The sequence below is a fragment of the Narcine bancroftii genome, chromosome 3 (assembly GCF_036971445.1).
Source record: "Narcine bancroftii isolate sNarBan1 chromosome 3, sNarBan1.hap1, whole genome shotgun sequence".
NCBI classification, from domain to species: domain Eukaryota; kingdom Metazoa; phylum Chordata; class Chondrichthyes; order Torpediniformes; family Narcinidae; genus Narcine; species Narcine bancroftii.
This window is the reverse complement of record NC_091471.1, coordinates 67888865-67907107: the sequence shown is the minus strand read 5'-3', so window position 1 is coordinate 67907107 and position 18243 is coordinate 67888865. Positions and strand designations below refer to the sequence as shown.

Here is an 18243-nt window from a genome sequence, read left to right as displayed (position 1 = left end):
CTTCAAGATATCACCATTTACTCAAGTTCTCAAGCCTGAATGTCTTTCTCCACAGTAAATATAGATGAGAAATATTCATTAAAGACCTCACCGATCTCAGACAGCTCCACATATAGACCACCTTGTTGATTTTTAAAGAGGGCATAATCTTTCCCTAGTTACTTTTTTTTAACCTTTAATATAATTGCATAATTCCTTGTGATTCTCCTTAACTTTATTTCCCAAAGCCATCTCATACCCCTTCCTTAGTTCCCTTTTAAGAGAGCCCCTGTTGTGTTCAAACAATTTGCTCGATTTCAACTGTCTAATACTGACATATGCCCTGTTTTTTCACTTGGTTAGATCCTCAATTTCACCAGTCATCAAGGTTTGTCAAACCTTGCCAGCCTAGCCTTTCACTCTATCAGGACTGCTCTGCTGGGAACCAACATAGATACAACAGCTTTTAGGCAAGAACAAAATGTTAGGCCGACACAAATCACTTCTACATGTGAATCTAGAGCTAGTAAATTTGGTTAGTGCTAACTGCCCTCTCAAATGGAGAGAGCTCTGGGGGAGTAAGTACGTGAACCATAGTGGCACAGCAGCACAGCTGCTGTTCACACCCTTTTACAGCTTCTCTTACTCAATCTTTCTAAGTTCTTGTCTAATGCCATTAAAATTTGTCTGACCCAATTAAGCACTTTAACTTGTGGATCAGTCCTATTTTTGACCATTTCAAAACTAACAAATTATGGTCACTGGCCTCAAAGTGCTCTCCGAGTGCCACCTCAGTCACTTACCCCAACCTATTTCCCAAGCAAAGGTCCCTCGTTGCAACCCATCAAATAGGTCATCTGAACATTGTTTGAGAAAATTCTCAGGCACATTTGCTACATCCTAGCCCATCCAAGCTCTTTGAATCACAATCAATAAGAGTGAAGTTGAACTCTCGTATGCAACCTTGTTATTCTTTCAGCTGTTTATGTTATGCTCCTTTTTCTCCATTCCTGATAATTCTCTAATCCCTATTGACTATTGGGGAGCCTACAATACAACCCCAAAGTAATTGTCCCCTTCTTATTTCTGAGCACCATCTAGGTAAGGACACTGTTGCAATGCAACAGGAACACAGAGTTTTAAAAAAAAACTAACACAGAGCTAAATTTAAATACACACAGCAGAAGAAATAAAGTGGAGAACCTCATAGTACAGCTACAGATTGGCAGGTATGATGCTGTAGCTATTGGAGTTGTGGATAAAGGATAGATTTAATTGAGAGATGAAAGTCCAAGGATAGGCAGGTAAGCAGAGGGGGTGACGTGCATCTGTTAGTAAGGAACATTAAATCATTCGTAAGAGGTGACATAGGATCAGAAGATAGAGAAACATTGGGTCAAGATAAGAATCAGTGAGGGTAAAAAGACACTGATGCTTCAAACAGTACCCAGGATGTGGACAACACATTACAAAAGCAAATATAAAAGGCATGTCAGAAGGGCAATGTGGGATTTTAACATGCAAGTGGATTGGGAAAACCAGGTTGGGACTGGATTTTAAGATAATTTGTAGAATGTTTATGAGGTGGCTTCTTACAAGGCTTCCTACAACAGCTTGTGTCTGCATCAACCAGGGAAATGGCAATTCTGGATTAGGTACAGTATTATGTAATGATCCAGAGTTGATAAGGGAGCTGAAGGAGATAAGCAGGAATGGAGAAAAAGGAGGCAGTGATCACAAAATGATATAATTCACCTTGCGATTCAAGAGGGAGAAACTAAAATCTAGCGGTGTTGGTCGACCACCGGGGAAAAAAATAGGAGAGCAAAGGAGTGAAGAGAGAGGGGAATTGGCAGGTTAATTGGAAAGGCACACAAGCAGGGAGGATGGCAGATCAGCAACGGCTAGAGTTTCTGCAAGAAATAAGGAAAATGCAAAAAAAAGACATATTTAAATGGAAAAATGACAAATGTTGCCGTCAAAAAGGAGTCATAGCCAAAGAAAAAGCAAAAGAAAAGGCACAGAGGCAAGCAAACATTAGTGGAAAGATGGAGGACTGGGAAGCTTTTCATAAGTGTCTGGAAGTCAACAAAGTGACACAAGAAAAAGATGAACCTTCAAAGGAGGTTAGCAAATAGTATTAAAAAGGATACCAAAAGCTTTTTTTTTAAGTACATTAAGAGTAAAAAAGAGAGGCAAGCATAGATGAAGGACAGATAGAAAATGATGCTGGTGTAATTATAATGGGAGCAATGAGATGGCAGAGGAAATGAATGAGAATTTTGCATCAGTTTTCACTGTGGAATGCATCAGCAAGTATACTGGACTTTAAGGGAAAAGAGGTGAGTGCAGTCATGATCACCAGAGAGAAGCTGAAAAGTCCAAGGGTAGAAAAGTCTCCTGGACCAGATGGAATGCACCCTCGGGTTCTGAAAGAAGTATTTGGGAAGTTGTTACAGTCTATTGGCAAGCATGAAGTTACACAGTACCTGGAGGTGCAGGACACAATAGGCTAAAGTCAGCATTTCCCCCAACTGCCGGTCCCCTGGCTGCCTCCCCTGAATGCCCGGCAGTCTCCTCCGGTCACTTCCCCTGACCGTCTCCCCTGACCACCGGTCCCCACTTGCCGGATTTTGGAGCTTTCCGGATTTTAGATGTCCGGATAAAGGATCATGTACCTGTAGTACCTAACACTATATATAAATGATTAGTGTCCTTTCTGAAACTTAAAGCTGATGCCAATTTCATAGATCTGCATAAAGTTTTACTTGGGAGAGTCATTTTATGAGAATGTTGCAAGCAGCACTCTTCACAGATTAGAAAACAACTCAGCAATACTTGCACTATAGATTTACAAATATATAGACATGTAGCATGACAACAGGCCCATTCATCCCACGAGCCTGTGCTGACCAATTACACTCAAATGAGCAACAAACCCCTGTCCATTTTGAATGGTGGGAGGAAACCCACACAGACACAGGGAGAACATACAAATTCCTTGGACTCAGTGGCAGATTAGAATCCAGGTTGCAGGCTTTGCAACAGTGTAACACTAACCACTACTTTAACCATGCTGCTCCCAGTTATAATTATTGGGGGGGGTTAATTTGTGTAGTTTAATGATGTAGTATTCTAATTTTTATTATCTTATTTTTTATTATTTCTTTAAATGTAATTTTTATTTTATTCATGTCATAAAATTTTAAATAAAGTTAAAAAAAAAACCCCAATTCTACTATGATGTTAGGAGTCATGAATCATTTGCTGGAAACAAACTGCCACTCATTTACAATAAACAATGAGTTACAGGACTACACTGTTCAGTCGAGAAGGTAATACATTTGTCCATAGTCACACTACATGGTGACAGCTGTGCTATATCTTTCCAGTCTGCTATGCATGTGATAAGATTTCCACTTTAACTAAATACTCATTGAAAATCCACTTGTTTATTCAAAAGGGAACCCCATCTGACAATGAACCAACTACCTACCCCTTTATTATGACTCAAGCTTGAGATCTAATCCAGCTGTCAAAGGAAGAAGAGATTTTACATTTTAGCTATGTTGCCATATTGGATGTAATAGTCTACTGGAATAATACTCACCACAGCTTTTAACATAAGTGTCCATTACTTCAGCACTAATACCAGAGGGGCCTTTTTCACTCGGGGCATGTTTTCTGAAAAAGTTCTGGAAATTTTAAAATTGAAGGCATTAGCTCAAAGGATTTCTTGGATCTGTATTTTGACCTAACAAATCACTTCTTCAATTGAGATTTCAGTGAAGCATACCCACAAGTATTAAATTTTCATGATTTCTTAATACGAATGTTGCAATTAAACCGAAAATGTTGCTTCAACCCTTTTCTGGTGCCTTTTTCACCAATAAAATGAAACTTGGATGCAGAAATGTACCTTTATTGTAAATGTCCTGAAGAATGTATGGTAGATTTAGAGATATTAAGTTTTACTTAAAAACAAATATTTTGTTATTGGGCTGAAAATGACTGCAATTCAGGCATTACCTCTGTCAGTTTATAGTTGTAAATTCAGATTCGAATCACCCTTGATTTTAAAAATTAAAAACAAATTTTCAAAGAATATGAATTTTTAATTTGTTATTAGTTGAATGTTCAGAAAGTTGAAATATGAAGACTCTGTAACAGCAGTGATACTGAACTACAAATCTGACAAAAAATATTTGGTGCATTTATTTGAAAATTTGACATTAATGATTTAGATTTAACCAAGCATTTGTAGGCACAATAAAATAGCTTAAGCCATCTTTTGAAAGATAAGCAATGGTGATAATCAGTGGAAAGAAAGAGAAATAAAACATTCCTTCTACACAAGGGAGTCCTTGGCTTAAGTCAAATTCCAAGATATGAACATACAGGTCAATTTCCTTTTCAATCAGCGGCTGAGATAAACATTTGGTCACTTGTAATTGCTTGCAGTATTATCTATCCTTACCTCAGCAACACAGATGAAAAACATAATTAAAAATGATCCTGTGTTCTAAAATGCACATGGATTGTATTATTTATGATAGGTAAATAAATAATAAGACATTTTTTTTTAAACCAATTTGAATTAGTACCATGAGCTAACCTCATTTAGACTGACTGGAGAATAGCCAATACAGGTACATGAAATTGGGATAAAAAGTCAACGTGGTTTGACTGCAAAATATGTACAGCTGTCAATGACAGAAAAAAAACTGATACTGCACTGCAACAGTTATATCCTGAATTCTGAAATATTAAAGTTGCTGTTATGGGATGTTAAAATAATGAAAGAATTTTGTATTATATCTGAAGTGTTGCTCTTAATCTGAATTACCATAAATATGCGTGTAAAATGCAAAATATTTTGTACCAAATTCGAGCTCAAAGAATGGGGTTGCATTATACCCAAATATTTACGGCAGTGCGAATCGGGCAGGTGAGGGGGAAGAGAGACGGCAGCGCAAATCGGGCAGGCGAGGGGGAAGAGAGACGGCAGCGCAAATTGGGCGGACGAGGAGAAGAGATGGCAGCACAAATCGGGCAGGCAAGGGGGAAGAGAGACGGCAGCGTGAATCGGGCGGGCGAGGGGACGGGGGGTTGTATTATACACGGAGTAAAATTTTTCTCCCTCTTTCCCCTCAAAAATGGGGGGTGGGGGGTGGGTTGCATTATACTCAAAACTCATTAGACACGCATATTTACGGTAATACATTTTTTGCCAAACAAAGGAGCCACAAAATGGAATTCAGCTATTGGTTATCTATTGAAATGAAATTTAAAAAATAATGACTTGTTTTACCTGTATACTTCCTTCAGTAGCCAATACTTCAGCAACAGGCACTGATTGAATAAACTGCATGAAGCCTGAAGAAGAGTTTAACTATTATTGAAGAATAAAACCAGAACATTTCATGCATTCAACTTCAATGTATTTTTTCCTGCAAAGGTATCGACATTCAAAAGTAAATACGCTTCAAAGTTAACAGGTATCATAGCTCATTTTGTTTTACAAGTAACATGTCCAATCAAACTGGTGTGAACAGTAAGGTAGATTAAAATACCCACTCTCAAGTTTATGAAATGGCAGGAAGACAAAACAAAACTAAAATGCATTAAATTCTGCTCACTGGCCTGTTTACCTGTCTAAATGCACTGATTGGTTGAACCATGGTGTAAGTTATTACCATTTTTCCTGGCAGTGAAATACACTGCCAAATAGTTAATTCAACCCATAATAAAAAAAAACAAGCCATATAAAAATATATTTTCAGTCTTTGATAAAGTCTACTATTTGCTACTTACAGGTGACTCTTGCCTCAAGACAATATCTTACATTTGTCGAATTAATTTTAACAAAGATGTTTAAAGGACGTTGACTTGACAGGCCAAATGGCCTATCACTGCTCTGAAATCTTATGGTCTTAATGTTAATAAGAGAAATAAAGGCAAGTCATTCAGCTTTATAATACTGTCCATTAAGGAAGATTAAGAATGATTATCTTATCTCAATGTACCCCTCAAGGACTGTTCCCACATCTCTCTATTCCTTTGCTAAACAACAATCTATTCATCTCAGTCTTGAATGTAATCACTCACTCCTGCAAGAATAGAAAACTCTAAAGATTTAGAACTTGGTAAGGACATTTCTGTTCATCTTAGTTCTAAATGGCTGCCAATTTATCTGATGGCTGATCTTGGGCTTGGGAGTATCTAAACAGGAGAATCATCCTCCCAGCAATCACTGTTGTGCCTTTATGAATTTTATTACTTCAATCCCATTGGAAACAGCTTTCAAATTATTTTAACATTTGATGACTTGGTTTTCAATCATGGTGCAGACAATTTTAAATCCAATTGGTCACTTTTCTCTGGATCTCGAGTTTTAAATTTTCTTGTTCTGCTTGCCAGATGGAACCCTATCCAATTCTTTGTGAATAATCACCTTGGCATCAAAATAAACTGACCCACAGAAGAATAAAAGAGCCAAGATGAGAAAAAATGTCAAGCAAGCTATTACAATCATGTCCAGCTAGGAGAGGCTCTTTGAACAGAAGCACAACAGTTGCTCCAGGCATCCAAGTTTGACACTGATGTTCTCTGTGTGGAGTATGTATATTCTGCCTAATGACTGAATGATTTTCCGCCAGGTGCCTCAGTTTTTTGCCTTGTACTGGTCGTTTAACAGATTTTTTTTTCGACTTACTGACCTTGGTGTAGTTAAGTGGAAAAAAGATTCAAAGGGGAGTTGACAACATTTTAAAGAGAAAAGATTACAGGGCTACAGGAGAAATAAGAGAGGGATTGGGACTGCTCTACTGTGAACCAACATAGATACAACAGCTTTTAGGCAAGAACAAAATGTTAGGCCAACACAAATCACTTCTACATGTGAATCTAGAGCTAGTAAATTTGGTTAGTGATAACTGCCCTCTCAAATGGAGAGAGCTCTGGGGGAGTAAGTACGTGAACCATAGTGGCACAGCAGCACAGCCAGTGAAGCTACTGTTCACATCTCTAGTGAACTGGGTTCAATCTAGACTGCCTATACTGCCTGTGTGATTCTGCGAGTTTCTTCCAGTCACTCTAGTTTCATCCTACATCATTAGGTGTGGGGGTTGGTAGGTTAATTGACCACTGTAAACTGCCACTAATGCAGGTGATTATCTGAGGAGAGTAAATATAGGAGAAAGTTGGTGGGAATGGGGAGAAAAGGTTATAGGGAAAATTAGTGAAGGAATGGGATTGCTCTATGAGCTTCCATTGTCAAAATGAGCCAGCTTCTCTATGGTAATGATACGAAAAGGACTGTAGCAGTTCAATGTAGTGCCTCATCACCATTTATTTCAGGAGGGGAAAATCAACAATGATGTTTTCCTTGACTCCCATTATCCTATAAATTAATGAGAAAACAGGTAGAGGATGAATTCCTTTTGACATTGGGCCAGATTTTGAAATTAAATATTAAAATTACTTTTCTGTTTCAAGTTGTGATTTTAATTTTTTTCCCCCCACTCAAGGACAAAACACATGAACTTAAAAATAATTCTGAGCTACCTACTCCAACTATTCATTTGGAGATGTTTCTCCATCTCCACAGAGTTCAAATGCAACCATTTCCTTACTGCATTTGGAATGTACACAGATATACACTTCTCTGAATGAGGAAAAGTGCGTCACCATGTTTTGTACTTGTTGCCAACACTTTGTAGGGCGTCAATTTCAAATCAAGATTTTCTTTCCGTAAAAGCTGAAATGGGAGCAAAATTACAAAATTAGAAATCCAAAAATGTCACCATTTAAAATCAGTATTTAGACAAGCATTTTTGCAAAATGGCAATAGTTCTACACTTTATGATGAACCAATGACAACCAAAGGAATGAAATAAAGATTAAATTCAATGAAAATTCTTGGATAATTAAATGTAAATATTTTGGGAGAACTGCTGTGGGCCCTAAAGAACAGCAAACAGACAAAAGAGAGAGGAGTCAAAAAGAACAAAAAAACCTGAGGGAGTTGAATCTGACAGGAAATTCTCTCATTGATACCGTTTACTCAAAAAATATTCTTCCTAACTCTGATAAATTGTGAAGGTTTATAAGGTCATAAAATTGTACAGTTTACTAAATTTTGATTAGTACTATTTTTTTCAAAACTATATTTGGCTACATAAAAAGAAATAATCAAGAAATTATTTAAAAATCTGAATAACTGAGCAGGTATAATCACAAAATCCCAAGAGGTTTATATCCCATTGTGTTGGTTATTCATCAATTAAGCAAAAAAAAAATTAATAATTTTACTCTCCATGGTTTGTATTCATGATCCACATAGATGTAATTCATGGCTTTTCCATTCATGGTTACTTCACAAGAGAGGTGTGGGCATGATTTTACAGGCAGCAATGGCGTTCACTGCCTTCTTTAAAAAGGAGCCCTCTGTATTTTTAAAGCACCAGTACACATATCCCATTTTATATTTGGGAATGAATCTAACACCTGGGGTCTCTGGCATGGAATAATAGGCTTGATCGACCAATTTGAAGAATGTTCTAGCATTTTGAAAGGCAAGTACAGATCATAGCTGATATTTTATTTCTCTTTCAACACAAAAACCGTTTAAGGCTAGGGATCGATATCTTACCAAGAAGTCCAGGTACAATCTACTGAAGGCCATCTCTGAAGCAAAGTGGCTTCAGAGGAAACTAGAGACAGATACACACCAGCTAGAGCAGGGAGTTCAGGCCATTGCAGCTTACAAAGAGAAGGCGAACACTATAGATGGCTGCAATGCTTCACTACCCAATGAGCTGAACACCGTCTATGCCCACTTTGAGAAGAAGAACCAATGCCTACCAGAATCCTTGAAAAGGCTGTGATATCTGTCTCTGAGGGCCATGTCAGATCATAATTCAAAAGGCGTCAGACCCTGACTGTGTACCTGGCAGGGTAATGAAAATCTACGGCAACCAACTCGCTGGAGAGTTCACGGACATTTTCAAACTCTCATTGTGGCAGTCAGAGGTTCCCACCAGCATCAAAAGGGCATCAATCATCCCAGTATCCAAGAGGAGTCGTGTGAGCTGCTTCAATGACTATCACCCAGTGACGCTAACTTCTACTGTGATGAAATGCTTCGAGAGGCTGGTCATGGCCAGAATTAACACATACCTAAGATCTGGACCCAATAAAATTCACCTATCGTCACAGTCGCTCCACAGCAAGTTGCAAGCAGTTGGAGGCAAGACTTTAAAAGCTCAGACTCAGCAGAAGGCAGCTGATTGGACAATCAAGGTCAGGTGACCCAAAGCATGATTATAAAGAGGAGGGACTGTGTAGCAGAGCGGTCAGCACACATTGTTGGAGTGGTTTAAAATAGAATGGTAAGGCTTTGGCTCAAGTGGTCTGAGTCAGAAAGGTAAGGCTTTGGCGAATAGGGGCTGAGGTGGTGGTATAGGAATTGAAGTAAGGGCCACCCTATTCAAGGAACAAAAAGAATTCTGCAGTTCGTCACAGGTAAGGCCAGGATTTATTAACATATACATTTTTTCTTCTAGTCATTAGCAGTGGGAATGGCAGCCAGGGAAGAGGATGCTTCTCATGCACAATGTGAATAGTCAGGGAAGCTAGCATATAAATAATGACTTCAGTTGTGAGAAGTGCATCCAGCTTCAGCTCCTCAAAATCCAAGTTAAGGAATTGGACGAACTCTGGATCATTTGGGAGGCTAAGGGGGTGATAGACAGGAGTTATAGGGATGTTAACACTCCTAGAAAAAAAAAGAGGATGGTAGCTGGGTTTCAGTCAGGAGAAGGAAAGGGAACAACCAGGCAGTGCAGGGCACCTCAGTGGCCATTCCCCTCAATAACAAGTGTACTATTTTGGAAACTTTTTGAGGTGGGGGGGAGGGGATAAAACCTACCATAGACAAGCAATGGCAGTCAGGTCTCTGGCACAGAATCTGGTCTAGTGGCCAAGAAGGGAAGGGCAGAGAGAAGTGAGTTGTGGTGATGGGGGATTCCATAGTTAGGAGAATAGATAAGAGGTTCTGTGGAAGGGATTGAGATTCACAGATAGTATGTTGTGTCCTTGGTGCCAGAGTCTAAGGTATCTCAGATAGAGTTCTCAGCATTCTCAGGAGATAGGGTGAGTGGTCAAATGTGAGTGGCCAAATGTGAATGGCCAGGGACCAATGACGTGGGAAGGAAGGGTGGTGAGTTCCTGCTAAGAGAGTTCAGGGAATTAGGTGCAAAACTGAAGGTCAGGATCTTTATAGATTTGTGATATCAGGATTGTTGCCCATGCTAGTGAGGCAGCTTAACATGTGCCTAAAGACATGGTGCAAGAGGGAGGATCACTGAGCTTGCTTTCAGGGAAGGTGGGGCCTGTTCCAAAGGGAGAGTTTGCATCTGAACTGCAGTGGGACTAATATCCTTGTGGGAAAGTTTGCTAGTGGTACTCCTGTGGGGCGGGGGGGGGGTTAAATTAGATTTGCGGGGAGGGGGGTGGGAATCAGAGTGCCAAAGCTGATAGGGGAGGGAAAAGATTATCTGAAAATTGCATGTAACATTATAAATCAAAGAGTTGTATATGGTGGTAATGCTCTCAGGTTTATCAATTTCAATGCAAATAGTATTGTCGGAAAGGAAACAATCTTAAAGCGCAGACTGGCTCATGGAAATACTGCATGACATTGTGGTCATTAATGAAACTTGGCATTGTGGTCATTAATGAAACTTGGCAGGACTGGCAGGTCAATGTTCTGGTCTTCCATCATTTCAGATGCGATAGAAAGGAAGGGATGATAAGGGGAGGAGTGGCATTGTTTGTCAGGAAAAATACAATAGCAGGGAAGACCAGAGAATTTGTCTTCGGAGTTGATGAATGGGAAAGATATGAACATATTCATGGGATTGTATTGTAGACCACCCAAAAGTCAATGAGAATTGGTGAAGCAAATCTGTAGACAGATAGCAGACAGCTGCAGGAACACAGGTTGCGATAGTAGGAAATTTTAACTTTTCTCATTGACTAGGACTCCCATGTTGTAAAAGGGCTGGATGGCTTGGAATTTAGCTAATGTGTTCAGGAAAGTTTTCTAAATCAATATATAGAAGTACCAACTACAGAGAGTGCAATACTGGATGCCTTGTTTGGGAATAAGGCAGGAGAGGTGACAGAAGTATGAGCAGAGGAATATTTTGGGCCCAATGATCATAATGCCATTAATTTTGGAGAAGGATAGGTCTGGTCCTCATGTTGAGATTCTAAACCAAGAGAAGGCCAATTTTGAGGAAATGTGGAAGGATCTCAAATGCATGGATTGGAATTCTGTTTTTGCACAAAGGTGTGCAAGTTAAGTGGAAGACCTCCTGTCTGGATGAAAGGCAAAGTTAACAGGCATAGGGAACCTTGGTTTTCGAGGGATATTGGGAATATGGTTTGGAAGAGAGAGGCGCAGAGCATGTATATGCATAAAGATGCAAATGTAGTACTTGAGGAGTAAAGAAATCCAAGAAAATACTGAAGTACGAAATCAGGAAGGCTAAAAGAAGACATAACAGACAATGTGAAGGAAAGTCCTTCAGAATTTTACAGGTAAATTAAGAGCAAAAGGATAGTAAGGGACAAAATTGGTCCCCTTGAAAATCAGAGTGATTGGCTATGCATGGAGCCAAAAGGAATGGAAGAGATCTTTAATTTGTTTTGCATCAGATTATTCAGGAAACTGACAGTCAAGGGAAGTTAGGAAAACAAGCAGTGAGGTCATGGAACCTCTAGAAAGGTGCTTGCTGCCTGAAAGCAAATTGGGGTGGATAAATCCCCAGGGCCTGACATCATATTCCCTCAGGCCTTGAGAAAACAAGTGTAACCATATAACCATATAAATGGTTAATTACGGAGTGGAAACAGGCCATGTTGGCCTTTTGAGTCCGCACCGGTTCACTGATTTTGTGCGCCCTCTTCAGGCATTGGTCCCGGTAGATCTTCATTCAATAACGATGGAAGAATTCAATGCAGGTGGAATCAGTCGTAGAAATGTTTGTTAAACGTGCAGTTCAATACTTCATAGCTACTCTTCGAAAATTGAATATTCTGGTCCTTCCCCCATTTCACCCGCCACCTGGCCCCCCAATCCTGGTGTACATAAAATGTCCTTAGCCATGGGTGTGGAGTCGGAGGATTGGGGGAGTGGGGGCGTGGGTGGTGGCAAGTTTATGTTGCTCTATTGTTTAAAAAAGGCTCCAAAGGTAACCCTGGAAATTATAGGCCAGTAAGCCTGACATCAGTCAAAGCTAAATTATCGGAAAATGTTTAAAGCGATCCGATATACAAGTATTAGGATTTGAATAGTCAACATGGGTTTGTTTGTGGTAGGTAGTGTTTAACTAATCTTATAGCATTTGGCTTGTTTTAGCATCATACTGAAGAAGATAGTAAAGAGTGTTGGTGCGAGGACGCAGCCTTGCTTCACGCCGTTGTCAATGGAGAAGGGTTCGGAGAGATCATTGCTGTATCTGACCAGACCTCGTTGGTTTCGTGCAGTTGGATAACTTGGGGGGGCATCCGAGGCGCTCTAGTATTTGCCAAAGCCCTTTCCTGCTCAGGGTGTCAAAGGCTTTGGTGAGGTCAACAAAGTGATGTAGAGTCCTTTGTTTTGTTCTCTGCACTTTTCTTGGAGCTGTCTGAGGGCAAAGACCATGTCAGTAGTTCCTCTGTTTGCACGAAAGCCACATTGTGATTCTGGGAGGACATTTTCGGTGACACTAGGTATTAGTCTAATAAGGAGAATCCTAGCGAAGATTTTGCCTGCAATGGAGAGCAGCGTGATTCCCCTGTAGTTTGAGAAGTCTGATTTCTCGCCTTTGTTTTTGTACAGGGTGATGATGATAGCATCACCAAGGTCCTGAGGCAGCTTTCCTTGGTCCCAGCAGAGCATGAAAAACTCATGCAGTTTGGTATGCAGAGCTTTGCCGTCAGCCTTCCAGACCTCTGGGGGGGATTCCATCCATACCTGGTGCTTTGTCACTTTTCAGTTGTTCAATTGCCTTATATGTCTCTTCCTGGGTAAGGACCTCATCCAGCTCTAGACTCGAGGGTTGTTGAGGGAGCTGGAGCAGAGCAGATTCTTGGACTAAGCGGTTGGCACTGAAAAGAGATTGGAAGTGTTCTGACCATCAATTGAGGATGGAGATCTTGTCGCTGAGGAGGACTTCGCCGTCTGATCTGCGCAGAGAGCTTTGGACTTGGGGTGAGGGGCCGTACACTGCCTTTGTCTCATAAAAACCCCTGAAGTCGCCAATGTCGGCGCTAAGCTGGGTTCGTTTGGCGAGGCTAGTCCACCACTCATTTTGGATCTCCTGGAGTTTGCACTGAAGAAGGCTGCACGTGAGACGGAAGGCTTAACAATGAAGACGCTGTTTACATCCAGTACCGCACGTATGGCAGTCTCTTCAATCTGAGGCTCCTGCTAGTTCACACCAAGACACAAGAGCAATTTGTCCATGAACTACTCTTTGCAGACTATGCTGCTTTAGTTGCCCATCCAGAGCCATCTCTCCAGTGCATGACGTTCTGTTTTGTGGAAACTGCCCAAATGTTTGGCCTGGAAGTCAGCCTGAAGAAAACTGATGTCCTCCATCAGCCAGTTCCCCACCATGACTACCAGCCCCCCCCACATCTCCATCGGGCACACAGAACTCAAAACGGTCAACCAGTTTACCTACCTCGGCTGCACCATTTCATCTGATACATGGATCGACAAAGAGATAGACAACAAACTCGCCAAGGCAAATAGTGCCTTTGGAAGACTACACAAAAGAGTCTGGAAAAACAACCACCTGAAGAAACTCACAAAGATCAGCATGTACAGAGCCGTTGTCATACCCACACTCCTGTTCGGCTCCGAATCATGGGTCCTCTACTGGCATCACCTACGGCTCCAAGAACACTTCCATCAGCACTGTCTCCGCTGCATCCTCAACATTCATTGGAATGATTTCATCACCAACTCTGAGCTGGCAGAGTCCGCAAGCATCAAATCCATGCTGCTGAAGACCCAACTGCGCTGGGTGGGTCACGTCTCTAGAATGGAGGACCATCGCCTTCCCAAGATCGTGTTATATGGCGAGCTCTCCACTGGCCACCGAGACAGAGGTGCACCAAAGAAGAGGTACAAGGACTGCTTAAAGAAATCTCTTGGTGCCTGCCACGTTGACCACTGCCAGTGGGCTGATATCGTCTCCAACCATGCATCTTGGCGCCTCACAGTTCGGCGGGCAGCAACCTCCTTTGAAGAAGACTGCAGAGCCCACCTCACTGACAAAAGACAAAGGAGGAAAAACCCAACACCCAACCCCAACCAACCAATTTTCCCTTGCAACCACTGCAACTGTGCCTGCCTGTCCCGCATCGAACTTGTCAGTCACCAACGAGCTTGCAGCCGACGTGGACGTACCCCTCCATAAGTTTTCATCCGCAAAGCCAAGCCAAAGAAGAAGAAGAAGCATTTATCTAAGAGATTACCATCAAAGTTGATGAAAGGCTGTGGATGTTGTCTCCATGGAGTTTAGTAAGGCTTTTGACAAGATCACACAATGGGGGGCTAGTGAGGAATGTCCAGAAGCTCAATATTCATGGTGAAGATTTGACATTAGCTTTAGGGGAGAAGTCAGAGTGATGGTGGATAATTGCTTCTCAAACTGGAGGCTTGACTAGTGGTACGCCTCCGGGATCGGTGCTGATGTTGTTGTCATCTAGATCAATGATCTGGAATGATATTGTGGTAAATTAGATCAGCGAGTTTACTGATGACACAAAAATTGGAGGCATTGTGGACAGCGAGGAGTGCTTTCAAAGCTTGCAGAGGTATCTGGATCAGCTGGAAAAATGGAAGATGGTATTTAATGCAGAAAAGTGTGAGGTGTTGTATTTAGGAAGGATAAACCAAGGTAGAACATGCACAATAAATGGGAGGGCACTGAGGCATGCAGTAGAACAGAAGGATCTGTGAATACAAATACATTATTCCTTCAAAGTGGCATCACAGGTAGATGGGTTTGTAAAGAGAGATTATTGGCCTTCATAAATCAAAGTATTAAGTATAGGAGTTGGGATGTTATTAGTAAATTTGTATAAGACATTGGTGAGGTTAAATTTGGAGTATAGTGTGCAGTTTGGACATCAAACTACAGGTAAGATATCTGTAAGACTGAAAGAGAGCAGATAAAATTTACTAGATGTTTCCTGGTCTTCAGCAGCTGAGTTGCAGGGAAAGGGTAAACAGGTTAGGACTTTATTCCCTGGAACGAAGAAGAATGAGCGGAGATTTGATGGAGGTATTTAAAATTATGAGGGGTATAGACAGAGTTAATTTATCTAGGCTTTTTTCACAAAGAGTAGGTGAGATACAAAACAGAGGATATGGATTAAGGGTGAAAATGGAAAATATTTATGGGGAACTTCTTCACTTTTTGTTCCCCCTAAACTTTTCCCCTTTCATCCTTAACCCACATCCTCTGATTTGCATCTCAGTGGAAAAAGCCTATGTACATTTATTCTGCCTTTCACCTTCATAATTTTAAATACCTTGTTAGTTGGCGTCCTCGGGTACATAAGCTGGGTGTGACCATCCAGATTCCTGTGCGCATGTGCGAGTCTTCGGTTGATGCATGTGTGAGTAAAACACCCTAACTTTTGCACATGTGGCAAATGAACTCCAATATATGAACCTACAGCACATGTGTATAGGAATGAAGGTGGCCCAGTCCAGCCTACGCACCCCGGGACACTGATTAACAAGGTAAGTACTTACATTTTGGCTTTTACATGCCCTGTATCCCTGTTATAGTTTGTCAAGTACCACATGATACCATGTAAATTTTATTTTTTTCTTTACTTTTTAAAAAACTTTAGGTCGCATGTGCAGATGGACGCAAGTTGGGGAGTACCTGTATTATACAATCTTTATGACAATAAACATTATCATTTATGAAGATCAACTTAGAATCAGTTTTACAGCACAGGAACATGCCATCTCGCTCAGCTTCTCCATACAAACCAACCTGTCACCCCATGTACCTGTCTCAACATAATTTAAAAAAAGTTGATAGACACTTCCACTTCATCTGGCAACTTGTTCCATATAACCACCATCCTGCATATGATAAGAGATGCCCCTTAGATCCTTTTTAAATCTTTCCTTTTTCACCTATGTTCTGTAGTTTTAGATTCCTCTACCCTGAGAAAAGGACAATGCCTATTCATTAAAATCTCATGATTTGATGAAGGTTTTCCCTCCTCAGCATCCTACTCTCTAGTCCTAGTTCTTCTCATAATTCAAGTCCACCAGTCCCAGTAACATTCTTGTGAATTTTATCCTCTCCCTTTTCAAATTATTGATATCTTTCTTGTGACTAGGTGATCAGAACTGTACCCCATACTCCAAGTGTGCTCTCATTAACACCTTGTACAGTTGTAACATAATGCCTCTACTCTTCTACTCAAAATGTTCTGAATATGTGCCAAATATTGTTCTCACTATCTCATCTACCTGCATTATCATTTTCATGGAACAACGCATATACCTATACCCCCTAGTGTCTCTGCTTTCAACATTCTCTGGGGCATAAACATTCACTCTGCGAATAGTACAAGTATAAGCCTTCAGCTGACGTGGACTTTTACCCCCTCCATAAATCTTCGTCCGCGAAGCCAAGCCAAAGAAAGAAACAAGAGCAGTTTAAATGACTTGAGTAAAAATTACATCCAGATTAAAAGACAAAGGTGGAGTAAACTACTGCAAAACTAATCTGTTTTCTCTTCTCTTTGGCTTGGCTTCGCGGACGAAGATTTATGGAGGGGGTAAAAATTCCACGTCAGCTGCAGGCTCGTTTGTGGCTGACAAGTCCGATGCGGGACAGGCAGACACGGTTGCAGTGGTTGCAGGGGAAAATTGGTTGGTTGGGGTTGGGTGTTGGGTTTTTCCATCATCTATTTTAATTGTATTACATTAGTTCAGGGTGTGGCTTTGCATTCATTATTTACATTTTTGTGTCCCATGTATGAAACTTAAATTGTAATGAAAATCACAACTGTATAGGTTTCAATTAAAGTTAATTATTTTAAATAAAATGAGAAAGTTAACAGCCACGTTTTCACTGCTGGCACATTATATTTACCTTGTCCATAAGTGAGATGATCTGTAGGATAAGTTGATCCTGACGGAGATCATCACCATGCTTGAATATAACAGGATATTTGCCTCCATCTTCAGTTTTAAATATCAACTTTGCTGGCATTAGTGCACTCTGCAACAATACAAAAGAAAAGGACAAGTTTATTTTCAAAGTTTTGTTAAGATTATCAGTGTGATTTTTTTCCTTCATAATATCATTTTAATGAGAAGAATTCCAAAAGATTCCATAGTAAATGAACATAATCTTTTGAGCAGCTGTACAGTTCTGAAACCTCAAGGAAGCATTGATTCTATGTGCAGTTCTTCAGTTTCTTTCATGTGAGGCAATACTTTGAAAAGATTACTTATCCTAAAGTAGTTCTGTACTTTTAACTCGTCTTTTATCCCCAATACCTCTGATTCTTTCATATGATCAGTTGTCAGTATTGCAAGGATAAAACAACCTATTTAATTCCATTAAACACCCACTTCAGCAATGAAGTCTGTATTAATAATAAGGTGCACTGCACAAAGTACCAAATGTAGCTACACCCCATTTTTTTTTTAAAGACAGCAAACCTACTACCCACAGACATGGCAATGACAGCAATCAAGTCAAAGGAACTGGCTTCAATTTTACTTATAATTATACATTACTCCAACTTTAAAATATGAGAGGTATAAATAGGGTGGAGAGCCAGCACCTTTTCCTGGGGCAACAGAAGCAAATACCAGAAGACATCTGTATAAGATGGAGGAAGGAAAGTTTAGGGGAGAAGTCTGAGACAAGTTTTTGTTTTTACAGAGTAGTGGGTGCCTAGAATGCATTGCCAGGGTGATGGTGGAGGCTGATACAATAGGTACATTTAAAAGACTCTTTGACAGGCTCACGGATGCAAGAAAAAAGTGTTATAAATTTGAGATAGGGAAGGTTTAGTTTGAGAAGGTTTATATAGGTTGGCACAACATAATGGGCAAAAGGGCCTGTACTGTGCCATAATGTTCTAGGATCTATGTTCTATTATTCATTCAAATCTCAACCCAGTAATATTCTCTTATCTGCTGAGTGTTCCAGCATT

The 18243-nt window shown here is 40.4% G+C and overlaps 1 protein-coding gene across 3 annotated transcripts in view; it reads right to left on the bottom strand.

Annotated features, from left to right (window-relative positions):
- pik3c3 (phosphatidylinositol 3-kinase, catalytic subunit type 3) overlaps positions 1 to 18243 on the bottom strand; it is a 155634-nt gene that overhangs the window by 40320 nt on the left and 97071 nt on the right. For all 3 annotated transcript variants that reach the window (XM_069924228.1, XM_069924229.1, XM_069924230.1), the window contains 4 exons: positions 17169 to 17297; positions 7669 to 7738; positions 5291 to 5355; positions 3590 to 3674 (listed from right to left, as the gene is read on the bottom strand). In XM_069924228.1, coding sequence (XP_069780329.1) covers positions 3590 to 3674; positions 5291 to 5355; positions 7669 to 7738; positions 17169 to 17297 — 349 coding nt within the window. The remainder of the gene's footprint in view (positions 1 to 3589; positions 3675 to 5290; positions 5356 to 7668; positions 7739 to 17168; positions 17298 to 18243) is intronic.